Raw genomic sequence first — 26,555 nt, 5'->3', positions numbered from 1 at the left:
ACTGCAAAGAACCTTTTGTTAAGTTACTAATCTGAATTCTTAATCACCAGAACTCAGACCTCGAGACACTACTCTCTTTTAATCTCAATATTTTCAACTGCCAAATTCTGCTTGTCTCCCCAATCATCCTATTACAATAACTCTTGTTCAGATCCTCTGAACAATTTGTTGCAATAGCTCCTAAACTGTTCTTTCTGATATAATACGTACCTTTTTCAATCCATCATGTCACTAGTAGTAATTTTCCTAATATACCACGCTTATCATATCACACTTTCAAAAATAATTTTCATGGTTCCCTCTCATCACCCAAATAAAATATGAAAATATACTTGTCATATTAAAAATCACACCATAGCACTAACATGCCTTTCAAGCCCTATCTCAATTTACTATATTCATATATTCTATGTTATAGATAAGTGGTACTCTGCTCTACCTCTTTTCTCATCCTATCCCTTCCTTCCTCTACACATTACTCATTCCACCTCCTATATGTTGAATGGCCTCCTCATTTCCATCCCTATCTGGCAGAAGTCCCCCTCTTATTTCAAATGTCCACTTTAAATGTTATTCCATTAAACTTTCCCAGATTCATTTCCCCATAGTCCTAAGAGTTATCTCTTTTTGGTCAAATTACTCATTATACTTTGTCCAAGCTTCTTCTTGAAACATATTATATTGGTAATTTTGAAGAAGCTATTGGAAGATGGAACTGTTTAGTGGTAAGATAGAATGGAGATGCTTCTGGAAAGTGAAACTTGAATGACAAATTAAGTCCCTAAGTTTCACTTTCCAGAAGCATCTCCATTCTATCTCCCTTAGTATTATGTTTATGTGAGTACGTCTTTGCCTAATCTCTCTCCCATCCTCGGTTCTTAACACTATAGTCACCTTTATCTCTATAACAGCTAGAAAAAGATCTTATCCATAGCAAATAGTTAACAAAAATTTCTTGAATTTGAAGATTCTGATTTCAAATGTCTAAAAATGAAGTAATTTAAAATATCTAATCAATATGTTTATGAACGCCCAAAATTTTAAATACTTACTCTTCCAACCCAACCAGTAGAACTCATTTCAATCTTCTGTCGACTCTGGGAAGTAAAATAGAAAAGATGATGTTTTTAAGACAATGAAGCAAACCTATAATATGACTTATATGGAAATATGTTTTGAACAATTGTACATGTTTAGCCTATATCATATTGCTTTACTGTCTTCAAGTAGGAGAAAAAGGAAGAAGGGGAAAAATTTGGAACTTAGAATTTTAAAAACTGAATAATAAAAATTATTTTTACAAGTAATTGGGAAAAGAAAATACTATTCACCAAAAAAAAGAAAAAAAAAAAGAAATGTGAATGTTATTTTGTGGTTAATATTCAGCTTCAAATTATTTCTCTGAGATGAACAAGAATAAAAATGCAAGAAAAAACTGAAAACTATCTCCATTTTTTTATTGTTTATGCCAAGAGTTTCTGAATATTATTTATAGACCAAGGATAGTCTACTGAAAGGGCCAAATCCAAATGGAGTGCTTACTGAGCTAAGAATATTTTTTTTACATTTTTAAATACAAAGAAACTTTATTTTAAAATGTAAAAGCTCATTTTAGCTCTCTGATGTATAAAAATAGGCATGAAGTGGGACATGTCTATATTTTTTATCTTGACTAAGATATCTACATTTTTTGTAATGAAGAATTACTTTGCTCATTACTGAATCCATAAGTGAAAATGGAGGTGTTTCCAATGAATTCTTGACAATGGGAAATGAGAAAAATATGAGAGCAGATTTTAACCACATTCACTTTCCTCCAGTCCAATGAAATTTAAAGCACAGCAAAATAAAATCATAGTTTCTCATAATCTCTTCTCAATAGTACTGCGTATGGGCCAGCCTGAAGGGGAGCATGGCTGAACAATCAATCTGGCCTTGAACATCTTTGAAGATCATGGGATGAAACTAAATAATTGGGGACCATGACATAGAATTTATGTAGGATTACAACTAAACCATTACTGGTAATTCTATAACATGTAGCCTAATAGTTACTGGCTTTATGCAATTCCTAATGAACTCTTTTATTTAAAAATATTTAAAGCTGTTCATTAATCTAAGACTCCTAGATCTTTTTCTGAATAGTTAATCTTCACTTCATATATTTTTCTTTTTTAAACACCATTTTCTATTTATGGTTATTTACTTTCTTAGTCTTTGTTTTTGAAATCTAAGGTTCTGTCCTTATTGGATATCAATCACCTCTCTCAATTGTGGTCTTCATGAATTCAAGTAAATTAATAAAAAAAAATGAAAACTATTAAGTTTCAGGAAATACAAAAATAAAAGTAATTCATCCACTGTCCTATCATATTTTTTTAAGTACACCTTCAAAATGGTTTACTCCCAACATACTCTACTTAATTTGTCATTCAAGTTTCACTTTCCAGAAGCATGTAGATTCTGTCTTACCACTGAACAGTTCCATCTTCCAATAGTTTCTTCAAAATCACAAATATCCATGACTGAATAATTCTGAATCCTTCTGAGCCACTGAAGAGAAATCCTTTTATCATTCACCCATGTCACATCACACAAGTAATGATCACTAGAGACAATAAAAAATAAAGTTTACTTCTTTATAAGTTTTTAGGCCATCAGACACTTTACTTTATACTGCTATGAAAGTAATGAACCATACTATGATTTTATTTGCTTGTCAAAATCACTTAGTCCCATAAAACGTCCCTTTTCCCAAAGCTTAAAATGTACTTAATTTTGAATGATGTGTCTAGAAACAAAACTATTATCTAAGGGGAAAAGGCAAAAACTAACATAACTAAAAAAACTAAAAATTCTCATCTACAACATAGTCTTTCTTTGGTAATAAGTTGTGAAGTAAAAGGTGACATTTTCCATATCTTCCCTGCTATCTTGAGAGTGGATTTGTTGATCAGATACATAGGCTGAGGTGTATATAGCCAGTTCAAAATGTTTTTTTGTGTGTATATTCTACAGATCAAGGATACTTGCAGATGATATTTTCTCAACTCAGTTTCCAAAATGAAAAAAAAATAAAATAAAATATCTGCAAATGCCGAAGAACAAAGACACCAAAAAAATGTTCTTCACTAAGTCAAAACCTGAACTATTGAACTAAACTAGTGAACTTAAATTAAATGGTACAAAGATTTGAAAATCTTTAGTCACCTCCCTACCCACATACCCACACCCACCTACCCACATACTCCTTCTTATATTATTCCAAAACAAAATGGAATTTTTCAAATAGTCTAAAGCAAAATATATCAAATAGTAAAGTTTACTTCTTAGAAATAGATTGGACCTAGAATTTTATTTGTATAAATAAGGTAGTCATGGATAGTTGCCCAAAACATTACGACATTAAGTACCATGTACAAACAGGACCTGCCAGAGACAATTTAAACCACAACCAGAAGTCAATTGAAATTCCTAGCTTTAAAGTTGCTTAGGGCAGTGATAAAACTCAAGTAGAAATAACTCTTATTAAACCATGTATAAGAAACCCTGAATATTGAATTAAACATATTATTATTGTATAATATTATACAATATATTATTACATTTTATATATATATTACTTATTAATAATATGTACGTTATACAATATACATGTTATATATTATACTATAATTTAATATTATCTATGTTTTATTATATTTTATTTCATTGAATAATTGCAAACCAATTTTAATTTGGTTCAGCCCACAATCAAGAGTGTTGTGGGCCAAATATCTAATATCTCTATACTAAAGCACACTTCCACATTTATATAACTTAACACTTGTATGATCCAAATTGGGCATAACCGCCAGATTAATATTCCCAGAATACAGTAACATATTATTCTTCTACTAAAAATCTTTAAAAGCAACATAATGTGGAAAATGTAACGTTATTTATACATTATGTTTCAAGTTAAATGTCACTACCTAAACTATTTCTCAGTTGGACTTATTCTCTCTTTCCGGGTGATAACAATTCAATATCCACAAATATTTATGAAATAATTACTGTAGTATGTATAATACACTCTACTACATAATGAATAAGATGCAGACAGATAAGATGTGGTCATTACTCCCGAGGAATTCTTCATGTAACTGGAAAAATAAGAAAGAGAAACAAAGAGAATCCAAACTAGCTTATAGTAAATGACTAAGAGAGGTTAAAAAACATATAATGAAAGATCTAGGGTAGGATGTAACACTTTAAGCTAACAACTATGGAAAAAACTGCGTGGAACAGTAAAAAGTGTATTGGTTCTGGAATCAGATTTCCTGGGTTCAAATTTCACTTGTTATTGCTTATAACCTGGAAGTCATTTAACTTGAGTAGATGGCATCTGGAGGGGCCCTTTTAGAAGCAATACTAAAAGTTAATACTTAAGCTAGAAAAGATTTCTGCAGATAGAGGAAATTAACACTTGTCCAATGCTTTATGATATACAAAATTATCATTTTATTTGAGCGGCTTATGCTGCCAATCAAAAACTTAAATATATTGCCTTATATTATAGACATTTTCTGACCAGATCAGATTTCTTATCTGCTAAATCTATTTAGCCTTTCTTAATCTATCTTTTTTAACCTTATGTTGATATGTTGTCAACCATGCTCCCTTCAAGCATGGCTGTCCCCCCCAACTCTCTTCCCCAGATCCTCTTTTCTTGTTTCTCAATATCATTTTCCTTTATGCTATCACTAGCTCCATTGAGTTTGAATTATCATCATTAAAAAGATAACCCTGAAATCTACATATGCAACAAGAATTTCTCTCCTGAAGTCTAGCCTCACATTCCATAATATGTGACAGATTGAGGCATCTCAAACCCAACAGGTTCAAAATGGAACACATTATCTGTCACCCTAAATTGCACCTCCTTCTAAACTTACCTACTTCTGTTAAGCACATCACCACTATTCTGATCATCCATTTTCAAAAACCTGAAGTCATCCTTGACTCCTCCCTCTCCCTTACCTTAAACATTCAATCAACTGACAAGTTTTTTCAATTCAGTCTCTAAAACACCTGTCCTGTCCATTTCCTCTTTAACAGCTACCTGTTACAACTCAACACAGACTATTTCAATAGACCGGTAATTGATATTTTTGTTTTCATCCCCTCCTTCCTGTAAAGCATTCTCTACAGAGCTGCTAAAACCATCTTCCTAAAACATAGATCTAATAAAGTAAATCAGCAATAGCTCCTTATTGCCTCTATGACTCAGCCTAGCAATTGGAATTGACCAAACTCCACAATTTGGTTTCAACTTACCTTTCTAAATATTCTAAATTACTCTTCTTTCATAACTTTATCTTTTAGACAAACTTTTTGCCTTTTGCTCCCTACTGCCCCCTTCTGTGTTTTTACACGATCTCTCTCTCTCATGCCTAGAATATATTCTCTTCTTTTTTTAGAAGCTATATGGCTTAGCTCCATCAACTCTTATGTGGCATTCTTCTGACCTCCACCCCCTCAGCTGTTAGTTCCCTTTCTCCCTCCTCATGACTTAACTGTAAACCTATGTGTCCTTCTAGAAAACTATAATTTCCTTGAAAGCATGGATTCTTTGATTATTGTCTTTCTATCCTCAACAAGGGCTTATTAGATATTTACTGAATCAAATTTCTGCTGATTGGCTTATAATTTTCTTTAGAAGAAAATACTGGATATTAGACATTTTTGTCCCGCACAATGCTTTTAACACATGTGTGGCACATAAATTTTAAGTGGAAAAAAAAAACCCAATAACCTAAAATCAACTGTTACAAAATTAAAACTTGGGGTAAATAATTTTCTATAGCATGGCTACACTTCTTATGGACAAAGTTTCCCCACATCCATCTATTTTCTAGAGCAGAAGATTAAATTAAAAAAAAAAATAGTGAAGAGGCTCTTTATGCCACCTTCTCTACTAAAGTCCTGTTCTGATGTTTCAGATGAGTTCTCAATAGTTCTGCCACTGGAGTTCAAGCTCAGGCAAGTCTTAGAAAATTCACTTTGCAAGAGAATCTTTTGTCCAAGAAACAGTTTTATGTACATCTGCAGAGGTTCAACACAACAAAACTGATCAAAGTTTTTGGATCAGAGAGAGTTGCAATCTGTCGAAATCTATGGAATTAAGTATTAAAGAAGCATGTCATCTAAATATATAAGATTTAACCAAATACCTATATGTTTTGATCAAAACTTATCTCCTCCTTCTAAAACACAAATAAATGACTTGGAAAGTCAAATAGTTCAATGAAGGCTTCAAAAGTCTTTTCAGTCTATTTGCATTCTGAATAAAGCTCAATGAACTTCTGGCCCTCCATTTTATTTGTAGTTTTTCAGTTATAGAATGAGCTCTACACAGATGGACTTTATGATACAATATAATTTTGGGGTCTCCTTAGAAGCATACTTCATTTCAATATAAGGGAAGGTGTTAAAAAGTACCACTGGCAATTCAAAAAATGCAAAAGGGTCTAATTATGGGCATTACCAAAACAATTCAATTCAATTCTAGAAACAAATATATCCAACAAATAGTGCTATAAACAGATCTTACCTAAACGTATTTCATAGTGTTTAAAAAAAAAAAAGATTATAAAAATTTTAGAATGAAATTCAGATAGAAAAATGACTGAAACAAATGAAAGCAACCATGAAAGCATCTGCCACATCTGGGGAAAAACTTGACCTGCCTTTTATATACAATAGCATTAGAAAACTTTAAAATACTAAAAATCTATGACTTTTGGAGTCTGATCAAGCATAACTACATGAAATTAATTAATTAATTCAATTCAACAAACATTCAACTCAATAAACACCTGACATTTTTAAGACATCAAACTAGATGACAGATAAAAGGTATTAAATGCCACAGTCAATGCTTTTTAACATGTTTATAGTCTATAAAGGAGAGTATACAGTGTGTACCTATGTACTATATAATACAAACTAGAGAGACAAAGTGCTCTAGAAAAATTTAAAGAGAAAGGAACTCTAGTAAGAAGTAGGAATAATGGAGACAAGAGAATTGTATTAAATCAGGGAATGCTTCATAGAGAATATGGTTCCTCAGCTGAGCCTTGAAGGAATAGAGTGAAATCTGAAAGGCAGACTAATGAGACAGTATATTTTGGGCAGTGGAAATGAAAGGGTCTTAGAAGTGACTATTTCTTTTTTCCTTCCTAACAACTAACTTTACTTTGGTACTGTTATAATACAAACTCTACTTCACTTTATATAAAAAGAGATCTTTGAAGGATCTAATATGATTTTTCACATGCAAGTCATATTTAATGCACAAAGGAAACTTATTTTTGTGTATGCTACGAATATAACTTTCATAAGCCAAAAAGTCATTTCTACCAGATACTTCCATATTGATTGTTTTTTATCAATTTCCTAAATTATCTTTTATGTAAATCTGGTTTTTGAATCCTAGGTTTTCCTAAAATTAATTGCAAATCTATTAACTTATAGAGAAATAAAATCCAAATAAGCAATGGCAAGTTGTCAATTGAGTAATTCAGCAAGAAATCAGAAGAAACTGAAGGACACTGTCAATCTCTGAATTACAATGCCCTTCATTTTCTCTTTCACCCTAGCTTTTTCATGTGTCCCTAAAATTTGAATCTGTCTCCTCATCTATATAATTACAGAGTTAAATTAGGCAATACCCAAGATACTTATCACCTCTTGAGTCTCTAAGTTCACAAAAGAGGATAAATATTAGCAAACAGCAATGTGGTGTATGAAGTAAGAGTTTTGGGCTAAGCAAAAGGAATTCAGGTTTGAATAATGGCCCAGAAACTTCCTGGCTATATAAATAGGAGTAAATCATTTTACTTCTTGAAGTATCAATTTTTTACTATTTGTTAAGTCCTGTCCTGACTCCTGGAAAGAAGTCGGGTGTTCTAATTACTACACCATCTAACTACTCTCAAAAGAGTGCACTGTTTTAATGTCTTATGTGGAATGTTCTTAAATGCACTATTTGGAGAGCTGTGGGCTAATCGTCAGACAAATTCAGAACTTTCAGAATGATCAGGTCAAAGATTAGACACTAATGATTTAATAACAAATTGGAAATAAGTCTCCAGTTTCTTGAATAAGGATGGTGTGGGCAGTAAGCATGGTTTTATATAGGACAGTGACTAGCTATCTGTGACACATGGACTGAAAATAACACTTCAAATAATGTCAAATAGTGTCAAACTCATCTTATGCTCAGTTGTGAATTTCTTTCTCTCTCTCTCTCTCTTTTTTTTTTTTTTTGCTGAGGCAATTAGGGTTAAGTGACTTGCCCAGTGTCACACAGCTAGGGAGTGTTAAGTGTCTGAGACCAGATTTGAACTGAGGTCCTCCTGATTTAAGGGTTGGTGCTCTATCCACTGCATCACCTAACCACCCCTCAATTGTGAATTTCAGTCAAGTATTAGAACTGCTAGGCAAAAGATGGAAGAAAAGGTGCAGAGCCCCCAGAGATGTTCAGTGATGCTTCTGATCTGTTAAGTATCAAAGACATAATGCTCAGGTACTGACATAGCTAGTGAATGTGATTGCTGAACAACTATCATGACCTTTAAAAGGCTGTGGAGGAGGGGGTATCGTGGAATTAGAGTAGTGGTTCTAAGAGTGTGATACACAGAATCCTGGGGATCTCTGAAACCCTTTCAAAGGGTCTACAAATTCAGAATTAGTTTTAATTTCTAATATAGTAAATATCTATAATTATAACCCACATAAAAATTCTTTGAACAGATTCTCAATAATTTTTAAGAGTATAAAGATATTGAGGTTTGAGAACCACTAGATTAGAGAATGAATGTCTGGCTTTTCAAGAAAGGGAAGAGAAAGATATCTATAACTATAGGTCAGTAAGTTTGATTGTATTCAGGTAAAGCCCTAGAATGCACAAATAAGGAGATAGTTAATAAAATTTTAGAAAAAGAAGACATGATCTCTGAGAACCAATATAGTAGAAATAGGGAAAACTTAGGAAAAATAATTGGGAGGAATGTGGAGTAGATGATAGTCTAAATAAATGAATTTGCGACTAGTTATATAGCCAAGCCAAAGGTAGGATATGGTTGGGTTAGCTGAACATTATTTGTCCTTAGGGTTTAACATTTTTATTCGATGACATGGCTAAAATTGTTTATCAAAGTTGATGGTCGCTTAAGACTGGGAGAAATTGCCAAATTATAAATTAAATATTTAATAAGAGTTTATAATGTGCCAAGAACACACTAAGAACTGGAGATACAAAAAATAAAATAGTCCATGCCCTCAAGAACCTTACATCATAACAGAGCAGACTAAATATATAACATACCCACACAAAAATACTCTCTCAATGTATACATGGTGGTAATAGAAGGTATTGGCAACCAAGGAGCTCAGAAAAGACTTTATACAGAAGATGACACTTGAACACAATTTTGAAGGAACCCAGGATTTCTAAGATGCTGAGGTGAGAAAAAAATGAATTCCAGGCACACAGGACAGCCAATACAAAAACACAGAGGTGGGAAATGGTGCTACATGCATGCAGAAAAGTAAGTCAGTATAGCTAGATCACAGAATATTGACAGTAGTAATATGTAATAAAACTGGAAAAGCACAAAAAGGGCAAATTATGAAAATATTTAGATGCAAAATAAAAGATTTTGTATTTCATCCCAGAAATAACAGAATCCATAGGGGGAGGGGAGAAAAAATTGGGAGGCACAGTGAAAAACTGACATGAGATGAGAGCTTCAGGAAAATAATTTGGCAACTGTATTATGGAAAATGAATTAGAGAGGAGAGGGATGGTGGGAAAAAACTAGAAACAATGGGAGGAACCTGTAAGAGGAAAATTTATTCTTGATATAAGAGGAAAAGTCTAGTAATAAGAATTATGGAAAACATGGGATAGTTAAGCTAAAAAAAAAATCTCTCTTCACTGAACATTTTCATGTAAAGGCTGAATGTTTATTTGCCGAGTATGTTACCAAGATTATTCTTCTCCAGGAATTCTGTGTACTATTTAGGAATCTAAAATCCCTTTTAACTCTGAAAATTCTTTATTCTAATTATTGGATGATTTTAACTAATTCACTGTTTTCAGCTTGGGAACTCTAAGAATTCAGTGCAAAGAACAAATGGACATATCAATTACACTTCATTTTAAAAATTCAAATAATAATTCTTGCATGTCACAGGTCATTCAATGGTTGTTTTATTTTTTTTTTTTAATGGTTTAAGCCTTTCTATGTGGGAGGCAAATTAGGAGGGAAAATACTAAAGTTATATAATACTTTACTTGTGTTAAGCTGTATTCTTCAAAAAAACCAGGAGAAGGCAAGGCATGGTGACACATACTTGTAATCCCTGCTACTAGGAAGGATAAGGTTAGAGATTAATTGAACTTAAAAAATTTATTTGCCAATTCGAAAGAATAAGGAGGGAAGAGGAAAGAGACAAAGAAAAGAGAAATGAAAGGAATTGATCATAATACTAGATTGGTTGGGTTAGAGGCAAAGTTAATGTAATGCTCTTTTTCCGAAATACTTCAGGGGAATTTGCTGGATAACATACCAAAGAGAACTTAACTAACTGGCAATTATTCCTTGAATTGACTTAGCACTACTCATTTTAATGCTGCCCAGAAAATAAAGCATGTCACAGTACCAAAATATAGCTGGGTGGTTCTGGAAATATGGGCATCTTTACTTGATGTTAGCACAATCAAGTGATGTGTTTAGAATAATTTTTTGTGAGAATGTATTTGTTTCCATGGCATTTTCAATTTTAAAAAAGTTCTTTTGGAAATATGCCTGACAAGGAAATGGAAGATTAACATCTTGTAAATAAAGGTGCTTAATATATTGCTTTTTGATTTGACCTAACACCTTACCACTAGTTCAACATAAGAAGTATAAAAGAACAAAGACAAGTTGATGTTTTATTAATAGGAAGAAAGGAGGGAATAAAACAATCCTTCCTAAAAATTTAGATTTATAAATAAGATAAAATCAGAGTTTATCCAGCAAGTTTTTATAATAGAAATACAAGATGTATGTGGCAATGTCTCAGTCAGAGCCAAGTAAGGATCAACCAAAAAACTTCTTTAAACTGTTGAGAAAATGTCTATGTCTTTGGACAAACTATGTGTATTGGGACAAACATTTGATTTTAATCATTTCACTGGATTTCCCTATCTAAATGGTAAATCCTGACATACTTCATTATCCTATGGAATTTAATTAGAAGTTCAATTTACAGGGTAACTGTGATACAATTGATTTGGAGGGGGGGAACAAAAAAAGGAAAATATGAAATGAAAAGTGTATATGTATAGCATTTTATTTATATAAAATAAAGTTCGCACACTTTATTTTATAGTGGCCAACTCAATGCTCTTTTGAGTTCTGTTTGTTGGGGTTAGAATTTATATTTACTGATACCAATTTCCTTTTTAAAATAAAATAAACTTCCTAGATAATATATAAGCCATAACAAGTAGCACTGAGAACACTATGTATTGTGAAGTAATTCCCATATCTCACGAGATCCTATCAACAATTCTGTAAGAGGTGCCAAAATTATTTCCATTTTACAGATAAGAAAACTGAAACTGAGAGCAACTAATAATTTGCAAAGGTCATTCAGCTAATCTGAGACAGAATTTGAACTCAGATCTTCCAGCCTTCAAGTCTGATACTTTGCACCTGTATCAAGCAGTTGCCCTATAGATTTAAATTATCTTTTTTTATATGACCAAAGTGATATTGTTTTATGAAACATTTTGAAAATGAGAATTTCCAAATGGTCAAAGGATATGAACAGACAATTCTCAGAGGAAGAAATTGAAACTATTTATAGCCATATGAAAATATGCTCCAAAGCATTATTAATCAGAGAAATGCAAATTAAGACAACTCTGAGATACCACTACACACCTGTCAGATTGGCTAGAGTGACAGGGAAAGATAATGGGGAATGTTGGAGGGGATGTGGGAAAACAGGGACACTGATACATTGTTGGTGGAATTGTGAACACATCCAGCCATTCTGGAGAGCAATTTGGAACTATGCTCAAAAAGTTATCAAACTGTGCATACCCTTTGATCCAGCAGTGTTTCTACTGGGCTTATATCCCAAAGAGATATTAAATAAGGGAAAGGGACCTGTATGTGCATGAATGTTTGTGGCAGGTCTCTTTGTAGTGGCCAGAAACTGGAAACTGAGGGGATGCCCATCAATTGGAGAATGGTTGAGTAAATTGTGGTATATGAACGTTATGGAGTATTATTGTTCTGTAAGGAATGACCAGCAGGATGAATACAGAGAGGACTGGCGAGACTTACATGAATTGATACTAAGTGAAATGAGCAGAATCAGGAGATCATTATATACCTCAACAACGATACTGTTTGAGGATGTATTCTGATGGAAGTGGATCTCTTCGAGAAAGAGAGCTAATTCAGTTTCAATTGATCAAAGATGGGCAGAAGCAGCTACACCCAAAGAAAGAACACTGGGAGATGAATATAAACTGCTTGCATTTTTGTTTTTCTTCCCGGATTATTTATGCCTTCTGAATTCAATTCTCCCTGTGCAACAAGAAAACTGTTCGGTTCTGCACACGTATATTGTATCCAGGATACACTGTAATCTATTCAACATGTAAAGGACTGCTTGCCATCTGGGGGAGGGGGTGGAGGTAAGGAGGGGAAAAATTGGAACAGAAGTGAATGCAAGGGATAATGTAAAAAAATTACCCTGGCATGAGTTCTATCCTTAAAAAAAAAAAAGAGAATTTCCAAATAAAAACACTGGCTGCATTTAGCAAAAGGAAATAAAGATTCCCAAATAAATAATCAACTGTGAAATCTACAATCATCCTCGGGCTATAGAATCCCAAACTTTTGTACTTGTCAGACCTATAACCTGAAAAATATCAACATGTTTATACTAAGAAACTCTACAAGGATTTAACAGTCTAAAGCTTCAGAGCCAACAAACTTACCTTCTTAATATAGAAGCAGGAGCCAAAATTTGTATTGAAGATTCATTATTAGGAGCTTGAGTGAAGGCTGTTGTATTGATAACAAATACTTTTACAGTTGGATTCTCTGTTCCTGCCTAAGAAAAAAAGTTTTTTTAAAATACATATATGAGATATTGTGAAAACAGAATATTTTCATAAACTAAATATCTTAAAATTGTTCATATAATTGTCTCTCAATGAGAAATCAAGTATTTCCTTCTATGCAGACTAAGTTAAAGCACTTAAGGATAAATCTTTCTTTGACCAGTGTCTTTTCATGTATATGTAAATGAACATGTCAATTCAATGTGAAATGTAGACTTGTTCTAAAACAAATTTTTTTTTAAAAAAGTGTTTGTGTGTTGTTGCTGTTTCTTACAACCCACTAAGAAGAGTGTTAGAATAAGGATGAAGTAATTCCAAGCACGGGATTACATAGTCAAGTTTCCTTAGCCCATCCAAATTTAATTTATATACAAGGTTTCTCCATTTCTAAAGATTTCTTACACTTAGTCTGATTAAAATTGATTAATCAAGCAACTGATTAACTTATAAGTCAGAATGAGATTGCAGATATAGAGCTAAAAAGATTGTGAGTGATCTAGTCCATTTTATAAATGAAAAAACAAGAGAGCTAAATTATTTTCCCAGGGTCACATAAGTCATAAATGACAGAGTCAAGATTTGAACCCTGGTTTTCTGCTACCAAAAAACAGTCTTTAGCTAACCAACCTGGGAAATTTCTGAAGAGAAGAATAAACTTTTGTCTATAATGTTTCAGACTTAGAGTCAATAATATGGAGTTCAAATAACATAATATATTTAAAGCACTGTTCTCATCAGAAAACTGTATCTAACTGGAAGACTATATGATGATTACTTCTGAAGGACATGGCTCTTTTCAACAATGAAGTGACTCAGGCCAGTTCCAATGGTTTTGTGATGGAGAGAGCCATCTACAGCCAGAGAGAAGACTGTGTGAGTTCTGAGTGAATCACAACATAGTATCTTCTCCTTTTTTGTTGTTGTTTGCTTGTATTGTTCTTTCTCTTTTTTCCTTTTTTGATCTGATTTTTCTTGTGCAGCATGATAATTGTGGAAATATGTATAAAAAAACTACTCGTGTTTAACATACAATGGATTACTTGCAGTCTAGGGGAGAAGGATGGAAAGGAAGCGAAAAAAATTTGGAACACCAGGTTTTGCAGTGCTGAATGATGAAAACTATCTATGCATATGTTTTAAAAATAAAAAGCTTTAATTTTAAAAAAAATGGAAAACACAGAATAAATATCCCCAAAAAGAAAAGAAAACTTTATCTACCATGGTAGAATTCTAAAATTATAAGAAAGAAATCTGGATGAACTTGGATCTTCCATTTCTGTCTTTTCTGTCTTTGCTCAGGCTATCACCTCCATTTCTAGCAATGCATTCACTCCTTTCTCACCTCTGACTCTAAGAATTCCTTCCTGAAAGGCTGGGTTCTGTAGTTCCTAAATTTAAGTTCTTCCTCATTCCTTTCCCAGTACTTATTGCTCTCTCTCACTTCTCAAAAACTTTTGATTTATATTTACTTATCAAATAACAAGTAAATAGGTTTTTATAATCAAGAGAAGAGCTTAGGGCCAATTTTAAAAAACAACAGTCCTTTAAAATATTATTTTGTTAGGTAGATATAATTTTTAAGTTACACTTCTGACTCTCCTAGACTTTATCAGTCACATATTGGAGGCTTCCTCTGTAGCAGCAAACTCCCTAGAGCCTCTGCTTTAAATATACCCAAGGTTAGCTAAGTCTTCTTCTCCAGGCTACATTCTTATTTTTCCTGGACTTTCTTTGTGATGTTCCCCCATTGAGGAGCTTCATCTCCTTTCACCTGTTTTCAACATTTTCATTTTTTTTTACTTTTTGGTTTTTATTTTTTCAATAGCTTTTTATTTACAAGTTATATGCATGGGTAATTTCACAGCATTGACAATTGCCAAACTTTTTGTTCCAGTTTTTCCCCTCCTTCCTCCCACCCCCTCCCCTAGATAGCAGGATGGCCAATACATGTTAAATATGTTAAAGTACAAATTAAATATAAAGTAAGTATACATGACCAAACCGTTATTTTGCTGTACAAAAAAAAAATCGGACTCTGAAATAGTGTACAATTAGCCTGTAAAGGAAATCAAAAATGCAGGTGGACAAAAATAGAAGGATTGAGAATTCTATGTAGTAGTTCTTAGTCATCTCCCAAAGTTTTTTCGCTGGGTGTAGCTGGTTCAGTTCATTACTGCTCCATTGGAACTGATTTGGTTCATCTCATTGCTGAGGATGGCCAGGTTCATCAGAATTGATCATCATATAGTATTGTTGTTGAAGTATATAATGATCTCATGGCCTTGCTTGTTTCACTCAGCATCAGTTTAAATAAGTCTCTCCAGGCCTTTCTGAAATCATCTTTCAACATCTTTCTTAATGTGTTTTTTCCCCCTTTAGAATATAAGATAGGGGACTGATGCTAAGTGAGATGAGCAGAACCAGGAGATCATTATACACTTCGACAACGATATTGTATGAGGATGTATTCTGATGGAAGTGGATTTCTATGACAAAGAGACTTAACTGAGTTTCAATGGATAAATGATGGACAGAAACAGCTACACCCAAAGAAGGAACACTGGGAAATAAATGTGAACTATTTGCATTTTTGATTTTCTTTCCCAGTTATTTTTACCTTCTGAATCCAATTCTCCCTGTGCAACAGGAGAACTGTTCGGTTCTGCAAATATGTATTGTATCTAGGATATACTGCAACATATTTAACATATATAGGACTGCTTGCCATCTTGGGGGGGGGGGGTGGAGGGAGGGAGGGGAAAAAAACGAAACATAAGCGAGTGCAAGGGATAATGTTGTAAAAAAATTATCCTGGCATGGATTCTGTCAATACAAAGTTATTATTAAATAAAATAAAATTAAAAAAAAAAAAAGAGAGAATATAAGATAGGGGTACACAGAGGATACTTGATAAATATTTATTGAATTGAATTGTATTACCAGCATCTGATCCGTAGTTAAGTGCTTAATAAATGTCTATTAATATAACTAATATGCAAATGTTTAATATGACTGTCCCCACATAAACTATATCAATTACTTGTCCTCTTGGAGATAGGGAATGGAAGGAAGGAAAAGGGAAAAAAATGGCAATCTAATTGGAAACAAAAAAAAAAAAACACCTAAAAACTAAAATTCAGTTGAAAAAATGTTTGTCGACTTTACTTGTCTATACTTTATAAATCACTTTACATACATTACCTCATTTGATCCTCTCAATAATCTTTTGATGTATGGCCTATTATTGCATCCTTCATATAGATGAGGAAACTGAGGCTAAGGTTAAATATCTGCCCAATTGTCTATTTGGACCAGTACTGAATACAAATTTTCTGACTCCTATGTTCCTTCCATACACCCTTACCTCTCGCTAAGCTTCCTCAGGGAAAAAATTATTTCATTTTTGACTGCATATTATGCCAATGCTTTGTATATAGTTGGTGATTAATAAACATGTGCATAATGTTTGAACAGTGTATTTGAGAGGCCCCCAAGGGTAATCAATAAAGAAATGAACTTCCAGTAGGTTTGCATTCCAGTTCTGCCTCTAATTGTGAGTGACCTTGAACAAACCACTTCATATGTGTGGGCTTGTTTCCTTAACTGTAAAGTGACAAGTTTATAATAATTAGTTTCCATAGGTCCTCTTAGATCCCCAGGAATTCTTATCAACACAAACAAAGAGGATGCAACTATTTTTTTCCTCCCTTGGAGGCAAATAGGGTTAAATCAGGGTTAAGTGACTTGTATACAGACACATAGTTAGCAAATGTCAGATTTGAACTCAGATGCTACACTCTGAACTCAGATTCTAGAACCGATAAGTTTATCCACTGGGTCACTTAGCTGCCCCACAACTAATTCTTTTAAAAACAAACAAAAAACTTTCTAAAAGACCTAGTAAGAACATTTTTCTGAATTTGACATACTAAGCTCCTTCTAAGACAAATGTTCCAAGCCAAGGATAAATTCAATTTTCACAATAGCATACATCACTCCCATTATTCAATTTTGATTATTTCTTCATTTGAGACCATCTGATATCATTACTTACTCCCCTTTTGCTTTTAGAGATGTCTCATTCAAACATTTCCATTTTCCCCTATCTCTCTTTCAAAAACATTTTTCCAATCTTTTTCTGCTTGTCATTCCTCAAAGTTTTTGGAGAAATTACAAAACCTTAAATCACACTCTTTCCTGGGATAATAAAAATACTTTAAAATTGCCAGATGCTGTTGACTTCAGCAAGAGTAATCACAGCAAGCTGTTGAAGAGAGACTGACAATATTTTCATTAGCACGATTGGATTAAAGGAAACCATTCTCTTTTAATCAAATTTCCAAAATACTATATGGAATAGAACACAGACCTTTGGATATGGAAGATGAATAGTCCTCGGGTACTGAAATGATTCATCATAATAGAAGGAATATTCCATGATAGGAACTTTTGTATCATTAAATTGGGCATATGCTAGAAAAGTGCCGTCTGGAGACCACCACAGAGCAGAGTAATCACTAAAGACTTCCTCTGAGGGAAAAAAAAAAGATATAAATTCTTCAGTTACAAGAAATATCTGATAAATTGGCTTTGGCATCCCAAATATTGTTCTCATTAGCTTAAGTAATTATAGCAGAGTTCAACTAAATGAACTACTTTACATTTCCTGGGCTTCCAAAACCAGAGCAATACACATAAATAAATGTAAGTTATATTTTCTGAATTTGGACTTCTAAATAGAATAAAGCCACTTTATTCCACTGTTACATGTTCTGTTACCATTGCAAAGTAAATAATCCACCCTCATTTCTATATTTTAGAATTCACTACATTTTAATATTTAAAAGCTTACTAAGAACCAATTAAAACAAATACAGAATTTTCTCCTGGGTCTTCTAATTTTCAAACATTCAATGGGTCAACATATCCTCTCTCACCAACACATCTTTGTCCTGCCCCTCCTACCAGGATTCCCCATATCATGATTCACAGGATGTTGAAACAGCAACAAAGGGGAAAAAAGAACAAGTAGAAGATGCTCAAAAAGCATAAACAGTGCCTATTTTATACAATTTGCTTCCTAACAGACAAGAAAAGAAAATTGATCCCCATATGTATGTCATTATCACAAAGCATCAAACCCCAAATAATCTCCCTCATATATAATAACAACACCTGGCATTTTTACAAATTATTTCATTTGATCCCCACAACAACCCTGAGTGGGTACTATATTATTCCCATCTTATAGATGAGGAAACTGAGGTGGATGAAGGTTATGTTAATTGGCTAGAGTCACAGAGCTGGTGTCTTGCAACTCAATTGTCTTCCTGATTCCAAATTCAGTGTTCTATCCACTGACCCACCTAGCTGCTAAGAGTTTTTGTTGATATTAACAAATTCTTTGGAAATCTGGGAAATTAAACATCCCTTAGAGAATGAGTTCTTAACTTTTTTCTGGATTACAGGCCTTTTTTGCAGTATGATAAATTCTATGATCTTCTGAGAATAACGTTGTTGTTGTTGTTTTCTAAGTCTGTTGTTCAATTAATTATGTCCAACTCTTCGTAATCTCATCTGGGGTTTCCTTGGCAGAGTAGTTTGTCATTTCCTTCTCCAGTTTGTTTTACAAATAAAGAATCAGGGCAAACAGAGGTAAGTTAAGAGCCTAGGGTCACCTTGCTATGGTAGGAAGGGTTTAAGGCACTTCCTTGAGGATTATGCGTTTTCCCAACTCCAGGCCTAGCATTCTATCTACTTATACCTCCTAAGGACCTCTTACATGTACAAGTTAACATCAATATAACTAAATGTAGACAGGATAAAAAGCAAAGCAATAATATTTAGTTATCAAAATAACAAGAAATCAAAATGCTATACCTCAGTATAAGAATCTTTGCCTTTAAATATCATTCACATATTAGTGTGATTTTATTCATTCAGGACAACAGTAAATTAAGGTCAGCTCATCGAATCAGTTTGGATTTGGGGAAGGGGAAGAAGGAAAGGAATGAAATATAATTAAATCGAGGGTTGAGGGGTCACAGGTGAAGGGGGAAGAAGAGATATTGATGGGAATATTTTAGACTACCATTCAAGGGATCTTCTCTAGGGCCCTCTTTCTCCATCTTTAAGATGAACATTCCTAGATTCATAGGGACTTTATTCATCTTCCTCAATGACAAAGCTTTGAGTACTAATTTGGAATGAAATGTTCATGTAGATGGAAAGAAAATCATATCTGATATTGTTAAGACTGTAAAATCTCAGGAATAAAAATGGCCTCAAGACACTTTCTAGCTGTAAGACTCTGGGCAAGTCACTTAATTCCATTGCCTCTCCTGCCCCCCCCAAAAAAGGCTGTCAAGGCTCAGGAATAAATATAATCAGCAGCATGGTAGAGTAGAAGGCATGGTAAACCTAAAGGTAACAAATTTAGGCTAAAATAACTGCTGTCATGGTTACTTGTTAAGAAGGGCAATAGCTCTCACTTTTCCTCATCTGTAAAATGGGAGAATTAATAATTTCAATGGACCTTCTTCATAAAGTGACTGTAAAACGATTATTTTACAAACTTTAAAGTTTTAAATAAATGTGCGCTATCAGTATAAATCAAAATCTATTCTCAGTCAATTTAATGTAAAAAATAAATAAATAAATAAAGGTTCCCAAATCCACTTCTTGTATAGTACCCTTTCCAAAGGGATGTGTTACTAGGGTTTCACAATTTAGACTGCATTTTCCATTATAAATAATTGGATTCCCAAGCCAATTCACAAATAGCCAACTATTCAGCATATAGTCTGAGTTCCATGTCTCAGAAAAAGGAACTATGTAATGTAGAGGGAATCAAGGAAGATGAAGAGAGGAAGGAAAAAAATGAGGAAAGAAGGAGTTCAAGGAAGAAGAGGGAAAGGAGGATGTGAAGGGGGAAGAGGAGAAAGAATATCCAAGTCCTAAGAGAATAGATCTTTTCTTTGGAATCCCAGCTGCCTAGTTCTCAGTAGTAGATTCTCAACATATAAAAGGTAATTAAAAAGTTCAATTGAATTGAATTGACTTAAGGACAAGATTAGAAGGGAAAATAAGAGAAAACAGAGATAAGAATTGGGAATTCCAAGGGAAATTTCCAAATCTACTTATCATTTTTTTCACCCATCCCAAATCAAAATTCCTTTTCATGTATCAAAATTTCCAGGGCTAGAAGAAGCTTTATTGACTATAAATTATTTCATAAGTGAGAAATCTCACTTGAAAAGTTTAGTAATTTGCCTACAATATCGCAAGCTCTGAATTCACAACCAATATTTCCTCTAGTATTTAACAAAAGAGGATGCTTTTAAAATCAAATGAATCTCTAATTGATAGGTTTTCTAGAAACGTAACAAAGTGTGAGATATTTTGAGGATAGACCTTTTCAAATGAAGTCCCTAAAATGTTCTGGGTTTTTGTTTGTTTGTTCGTTGTTTTTTATAATTTCTCCCCTTCTTCCTCATTTCTATATCCACAAAGGCTCTGAAAAGCTCCATAATTTGTTCATTCTGGTTTTCATGTTAGTGAAAGCAAAGGTCTCTGCAATTCTGTGCAGTCTGTTCAGGAGGATAGCCAAAATGCAAGGTGGACTGGAGATGTCTAGCACGTCCAACAATTCTATCATATAGCATGTATTTACTACTCCATTAGAAAATATACCCAAGACCATTAAAATGTACATTTGCAAGTGAATGATTTTTAGGTTAGATGAAGGCAGAGTTTAAACCTCTCAACTAGGGGGAAAAAAAAAAGTAATTTAAGACTATTTACAATAATGAGATGACCTGGGGAATACAATCAAGAATCTTAGAAAGCAGACTTTGGTTAGTTCACTTCTCCATTAAACTATCTCTATAAAGTCCTTTCCAAACTACCTCTTCATGAGGAACAAATTTCTTTGTTTCAATATTTCTCTGGCTTTTAGAAAACACTAGATTTAAAGCAGTTGAAAAGTAGACTTTGTTCTTTATGAAAATGATTCATTTGTCAACAATTATTAGTAATTAGGTTGGATCTCTTTAATCAGAACCTTCAGGGAATCTGGGAAATTTTTGAAAATCTTTTTTTAGGAGGGCAACTACAAAAGAGCCTACTATTGTACATTTGATCAACACATTCACTGTGCGTGAAATACCTAAACAACACTTCCAAAAGCTGTTAATACTAATGACCTCCACATTTTAACAAATGTTATTTCTAATCATTTTCCCCACTTTTAAAAAGCCGGAAACCATGGTTTTTCTAAGAGCAAATGAACATAAATTCTCTGGAAAACTGGCTTTCTTTCCCAAATACCCCCACCTCTAGGTCTTATTCTGTCTTTGTCTGGAATGTTGTGACATTGTTTTTCTTTCCTTATCAACTACTGTTACTAAGACAGATCTCACTGGAAAATATTTGACTTGAATCTGTTCACTTATTTGTCTCAAAGGCCCGAGAAGGTACCATTACCTAAAGCTAAATCTATAGCAAGGTCACAGACCTAAAAGTTTATTGCAAACCCACTATGATCTAATAATTTATGACAAGTATTTCTTTAGCTTATAAATTAACACATTTTGTTTATTAAAATAGGCTGTGATGGCTTATATTTTACATATTTACTTTCAAAATCATTTAAGAAAATCTATCACTTTTAACTAAGCATTCCTATTTTCTGGTCTTACAAAGTTTATAAACTCTACCTTCGTAAACCCAGTCAGTTATTCCATTAAATATCACACTTTCTTCTCCATTATTGGTGATCCTCAAACTTGGCAGATCTGGTTCATTTTTTATGTAAATGTCATTATTCCAAACATATGCCTATAAAAAAACAATAAGAATAATGCATTAGAATATCTTTTAGCTCAGTTTATTTAAATTGTAAATTGTATCTTCAAAACATAGGGGGAAATAAATACTAATACACATATTAAGGAAAACCTAAACTTAAGCCAGCAATCTACCTGACCTGTGGATTAGCAAGATAAAAAAGAATTGTTTCATTTTTTATAAATTATCCTAAATTCAGTGTTGACTGATCATATTGGATAGCCCTTTCTGCTTCTATAGTGGCAGAATACCACAAGCAATGAAGGAGGTTCAGTTGCTATCTGACAATTCCTATTTGATTTTGGGGAAATCACATAATGAGGCCCAATTATATGGTGCTGGGAATCTTCCAGATCTAAAAAAAGGTAATCCTATGAGGGAGAACTTAATTAAAAGATCTAAGAGTAGAATACTATCCCTCTCTCTAACAATGACAACAATTCAACAAACATTTATTCTGTGTCCATGTGCAAAGTACCCTGCTAGGTGCTAAAATACATACCAAGTTTAGATAATTCAATTAATATCCAGTGCCTACTATATGCTAAGCACTAGGGAGACAATTAAGAAATAGATAGTCCCTGCCCTCAAAAAGTTTATACCCTAATGGAATAAAAAAGAAGCTGAAAAGCAAGGAGGAGGAGAAACCAGGGCTATCCAATGGAGTTAAAACCAGTTAAGAATTAATCCCTTCCCTAATGTAAACAAGTAACTATGACATATAATACTATATGATAAGAGCATTGATGAGATCTAAAGTGCTATATAAGGTCTAGGAGGCAAATAGAATTGGGAAAATCAAAGTTTGATGATGATGATGATGATGAAGACGGCAACTGACATAAAGCACTATGTGTCAGGCATTAAATGCTTACAATTATCTCATTTGTTCCTCATAACAAATCTGGGAAGTAGGTGCTATTATCACACCAACTTTACAACTACACAGATTTTAAACAGAGGAAACTGAGGCACACAGAGCTTAAAGGATTTTCCCAGGATCGTGCAAGTACTTCCCTTAATTCAAATTTGAACTCAGGTCTTTCTGACTCCAGACCTGATACTATATCTACTACTGTATCACCTTCCTTCCTCATAAGGGAAGTAGCTTTTGGTTAGACCTTAAAGGACAGAAATTTAAGCAAAAAGGACAAGTTAAGCATATGGATAAAGGGACAGATATAAGCACTTTTTATGCACCAAGTACGGTTGGAGATGGGCAAATAGTCTAGTCTAAATGGTATGTAGGTTAAATAAAAAGGAGTAATATGAGATAAGGTTAGTTATGGTGCCAAATAGGAGAGATTTTGAATTCCATTCAAAGGAATTTTAACTTTTTACAGCAAAGAGTCACAGATTGAGCAAAGGAAATTTCATGAAGAGATCTAAGGATCCAGAAGATTAGGGTGGTAGCAAGATGGAGAATGCAATGGAAGGGGAAGAAAAAAAGAAGCAAATCACAGTAATCCAGCTGGGTGCTTTATATTAAGAGGGTAGCAGTGGAAATAGAGAGAGAGCAGATATTGTGGAGGAAGAATGACAGGAAAGTCAAAAGTAGTCCCAAACTATTGAACATTAGCCAATGAAAGAATATCTGCATTTACTAACCAGTTTGTGACCAACTGGTGACCAGGAGATCTGTTGTGTATTATTAGGAATTTTCTCAACCTGAATCACTGCTCTGGAAGAAAAATGAAACAAAGAATAAACAATATTTATGATTCACTGTAATCTCTTCTCTCCCTCTCCCCAAACCAGTATTAACCCATATTGGATTTTACATAAAAGTTACTGACCTTTTACTTAAATCATAAATGTCATATGAAGCTGTGTAGGAATGCCTCCAAATCTGTAAAAAGAAAACAGCTGAACTTTTTAATGACTTAATGACATTCTGTACATAAAAATCTTCTCACCTCTTCTTGGCAAGCTAGCTTAAGTGGACAAAATTATAATTTATGTTTCCTAAATTTTATGTAAAGAGATTTCTATCTTAAGACTTCCTTATTGTAATTATTAAAATTTTCTTATCTTTTTGTATGTTATTTTGGAAGGAAAAATATACATATGTGTGTATATATGTATGTATATATGAAGGTTAAAAAAAAAATCCTCTCTCCAAATCCCCAACCCAGTATTTCCAGACTTTCTAAATTTACATGAAGTTCAGTAGAATTTTTAAAAATAAAGTAAAACTGGCTTAAAACTGAGAAGTATGAAGTATAAATAGTTTTTTCTATGATGATTTTTAAATTTAACATTTATTGGCCATATATTTGGCAAATGTGATGCTGCTTTGTTAATAGCCATGAGGTCTCTGAAGTGTTTACTTGATATTTTGTTCATTTGCAGGGATTGGAGATGCTTAATATGGACACAAGATGTTTCTGCTTACGACTCCCAGATGACAAGTCTGGTCTTTTCTGAGTCACAAATGAGTAGCTTTTTTAAAAACCTCCCTGAATTTATATGATAATAATAACAACAACAATAATGAATCTCATACTTTTTGCTGTTTAATAGTTGCAGGACACTTAAAAACATGAACCTTTTTAAGTTTCTAAACAATTACTTTAACTGACTCTACCTGTAGAAATAGCCTCAAGAATCTCCTCACAGTCCTGATTATAGAGATATCAATTTTCAGGAAATTGAGCTACTAGCTAGCTCATTTTACTTTTTTTCTGGAGATAGAGAAAAGATTGGGTGGAAATGACAATTTAATGAAAGAAAATTGAAAATGAAAAATTTCAGGAAAATAAAAGATATGCAAAGCTTACTACTATTGTTAGTACTCTTTCCAGACATAAAATGTTATCATGAATAATTTGATTTGCAAATAAATTTATTTGGTATTTTAACAAAGAACTATACTTATGTTAATCTTCTTTGTAGATTTCCAGTTCCAATTTCAATGCTTTTACACAGGCTGTTCTGTTCCCCAAGCCTAAAATGTACATTATTCTCATCCCTGTCTCATAGACATTCTTAAAAACTTAGCTCAAACATTATTAACTACACTGAATCTTTCACATTGGATCTCTCCTCCCATGGAACATTACTTTAGATTTACTTTGTAAATGTTTTGTTTATGAGTACATGTATATATTTCCTCCCCTAAATACAATGTCAGCTCTTTTATAACAAAGACTTACAATTTCTGCCTTTATAAAACTCAGTACTGGGTATATTAATGAAGTTGTTCCATGCACCTCTTCTCAGAATGTTTTAAATAATATTACAAAGAAAACCAGTTATAATGAAATACAATTATCAAAATGTTGTTTAAAATAAAGTTCATGGACCCCAGGTTAAGAACTCATCCTTAATTGTACTCAGAAAAAGAATAAGATAGACCCAATCAAGAGAACAAAGATCAATTAAAAGGAAGAAATAAAGCCAAGTAATACTGAATTTTTTGGTTTCTTGAAAATAGCAGCCCCTCAAAATAGTAATGCACATTGCTCTCCAAATTAAAACCTTTGTTGTTCCTTGTAAAAGATTAATGTTAAATATCATTATCTATAAAAGTATTTCTACCATTTAATTTCTAAGAGTGTGTGTGTCTGTGTGTGTGTTTACTTGTTTATTATAAGGGAACAGACAACTATAAAGAAATGACTTATTTCAATTTAATTAATATGCATAACATATTAATTAATTTAATTCAAAGCAGTGCATTTTATAAGCCAACATTATAAAGTGAAAAGGGAAGAGTCTAAATCATTGGAAAAAAGGTGACATGGAAAAATTTTTAAATAATATTTTCCCTTATTTTCTGGGCCTTCACATCTCCAGTAATGATGATGAAACTTCTATAAGTACAAGTGACTATGAGCAGGATCAAATCTCTTAAAAGTATCCATGCACATTGAATACTATTCTCAAGGAAGTGTTTTTTTTTTTTTTAAATAGGAATTGACTTTGAAACTAGAAAGAAAACAACAAAAATAGGGACTTCTCAAATAGAAAGTATTACAAGTGAGAAATTATTTTGGCACAAGTCTTACTCAACATATTAATTATTTTGAAGAGGACTCACAGTAAAATCATTCATTTGTAGGCAACGCTGAGCTTTTTCTCACTCATGAAATATTTAACCAGTAGGACTGACCTTGCCAAAAACAAAAAAAACAAAAAATTTCATAGCACCAACAAGTGGGAAGCAATGAAGAAGGTAAGCTCAAATGTAGTTTTTTGCAGAAATTATGTGTGTCTGTACACATATATACAAATACTGTAGTGAAGCATGGTTTATATCTATGTGCGTAATCATCTATTCATAAATACATGCACACACACATACATATAGATTTACATATAATGTAATAAATCATAGGATGATTGATTTATTTTTAAGTCTTAAAAAACAAACTAAAATATAAGAACTATGACCTTGGAAGGCTATGTACAAAGGCTATCATTTTCTCTTTTTTTTTTTTTTCTGGACAAGATAGTTACCGAGAAGTTCAGTGATTTGCCAAGAGCCAGGAAACCAGTATGTAGAAGAAACAGAAGTTGATCCTTG

The 26,555-nt window shown here is 33.0% G+C and overlaps 1 protein-coding gene across 2 annotated transcripts in view; it reads right to left on the bottom strand.

Annotated features, from left to right (window-relative positions):
- The window catches only part of DPP4 (dipeptidyl peptidase 4), a 102,821-nt gene that overhangs the window by 41,842 nt on the left and 34,424 nt on the right, over positions 1 to 26,555 (bottom strand). For both annotated transcript variants that reach the window (XM_051986262.1, XM_051986261.1), the window contains 7 exons: positions 23,824 to 23,876; positions 23,636 to 23,708; positions 21,898 to 22,018; positions 17,550 to 17,710; positions 13,055 to 13,170; positions 2,473 to 2,608; positions 1,053 to 1,097 (listed from right to left, as the gene is read on the bottom strand). In XM_051986262.1, the coding sequence (XP_051842222.1) occupies positions 1,053 to 1,097; positions 2,473 to 2,608; positions 13,055 to 13,170; positions 17,550 to 17,710; positions 21,898 to 22,018; positions 23,636 to 23,708; positions 23,824 to 23,876 (705 nt within the window). The remainder of the gene's footprint in view (positions 1 to 1,052; positions 1,098 to 2,472; positions 2,609 to 13,054; positions 13,171 to 17,549; positions 17,711 to 21,897; positions 22,019 to 23,635; positions 23,709 to 23,823; positions 23,877 to 26,555) is intronic.

The sequence above is a fragment of the Antechinus flavipes genome, chromosome 3 (assembly GCF_016432865.1).
Source record: "Antechinus flavipes isolate AdamAnt ecotype Samford, QLD, Australia chromosome 3, AdamAnt_v2, whole genome shotgun sequence".
NCBI classification, from domain to species: Eukaryota; Metazoa; Chordata; class Mammalia; order Dasyuromorphia; family Dasyuridae; genus Antechinus; species Antechinus flavipes.
The sequence above is the reverse complement of the archived record's forward strand: the minus strand, read 5'-3'. Positions and strand labels throughout refer to the sequence as shown.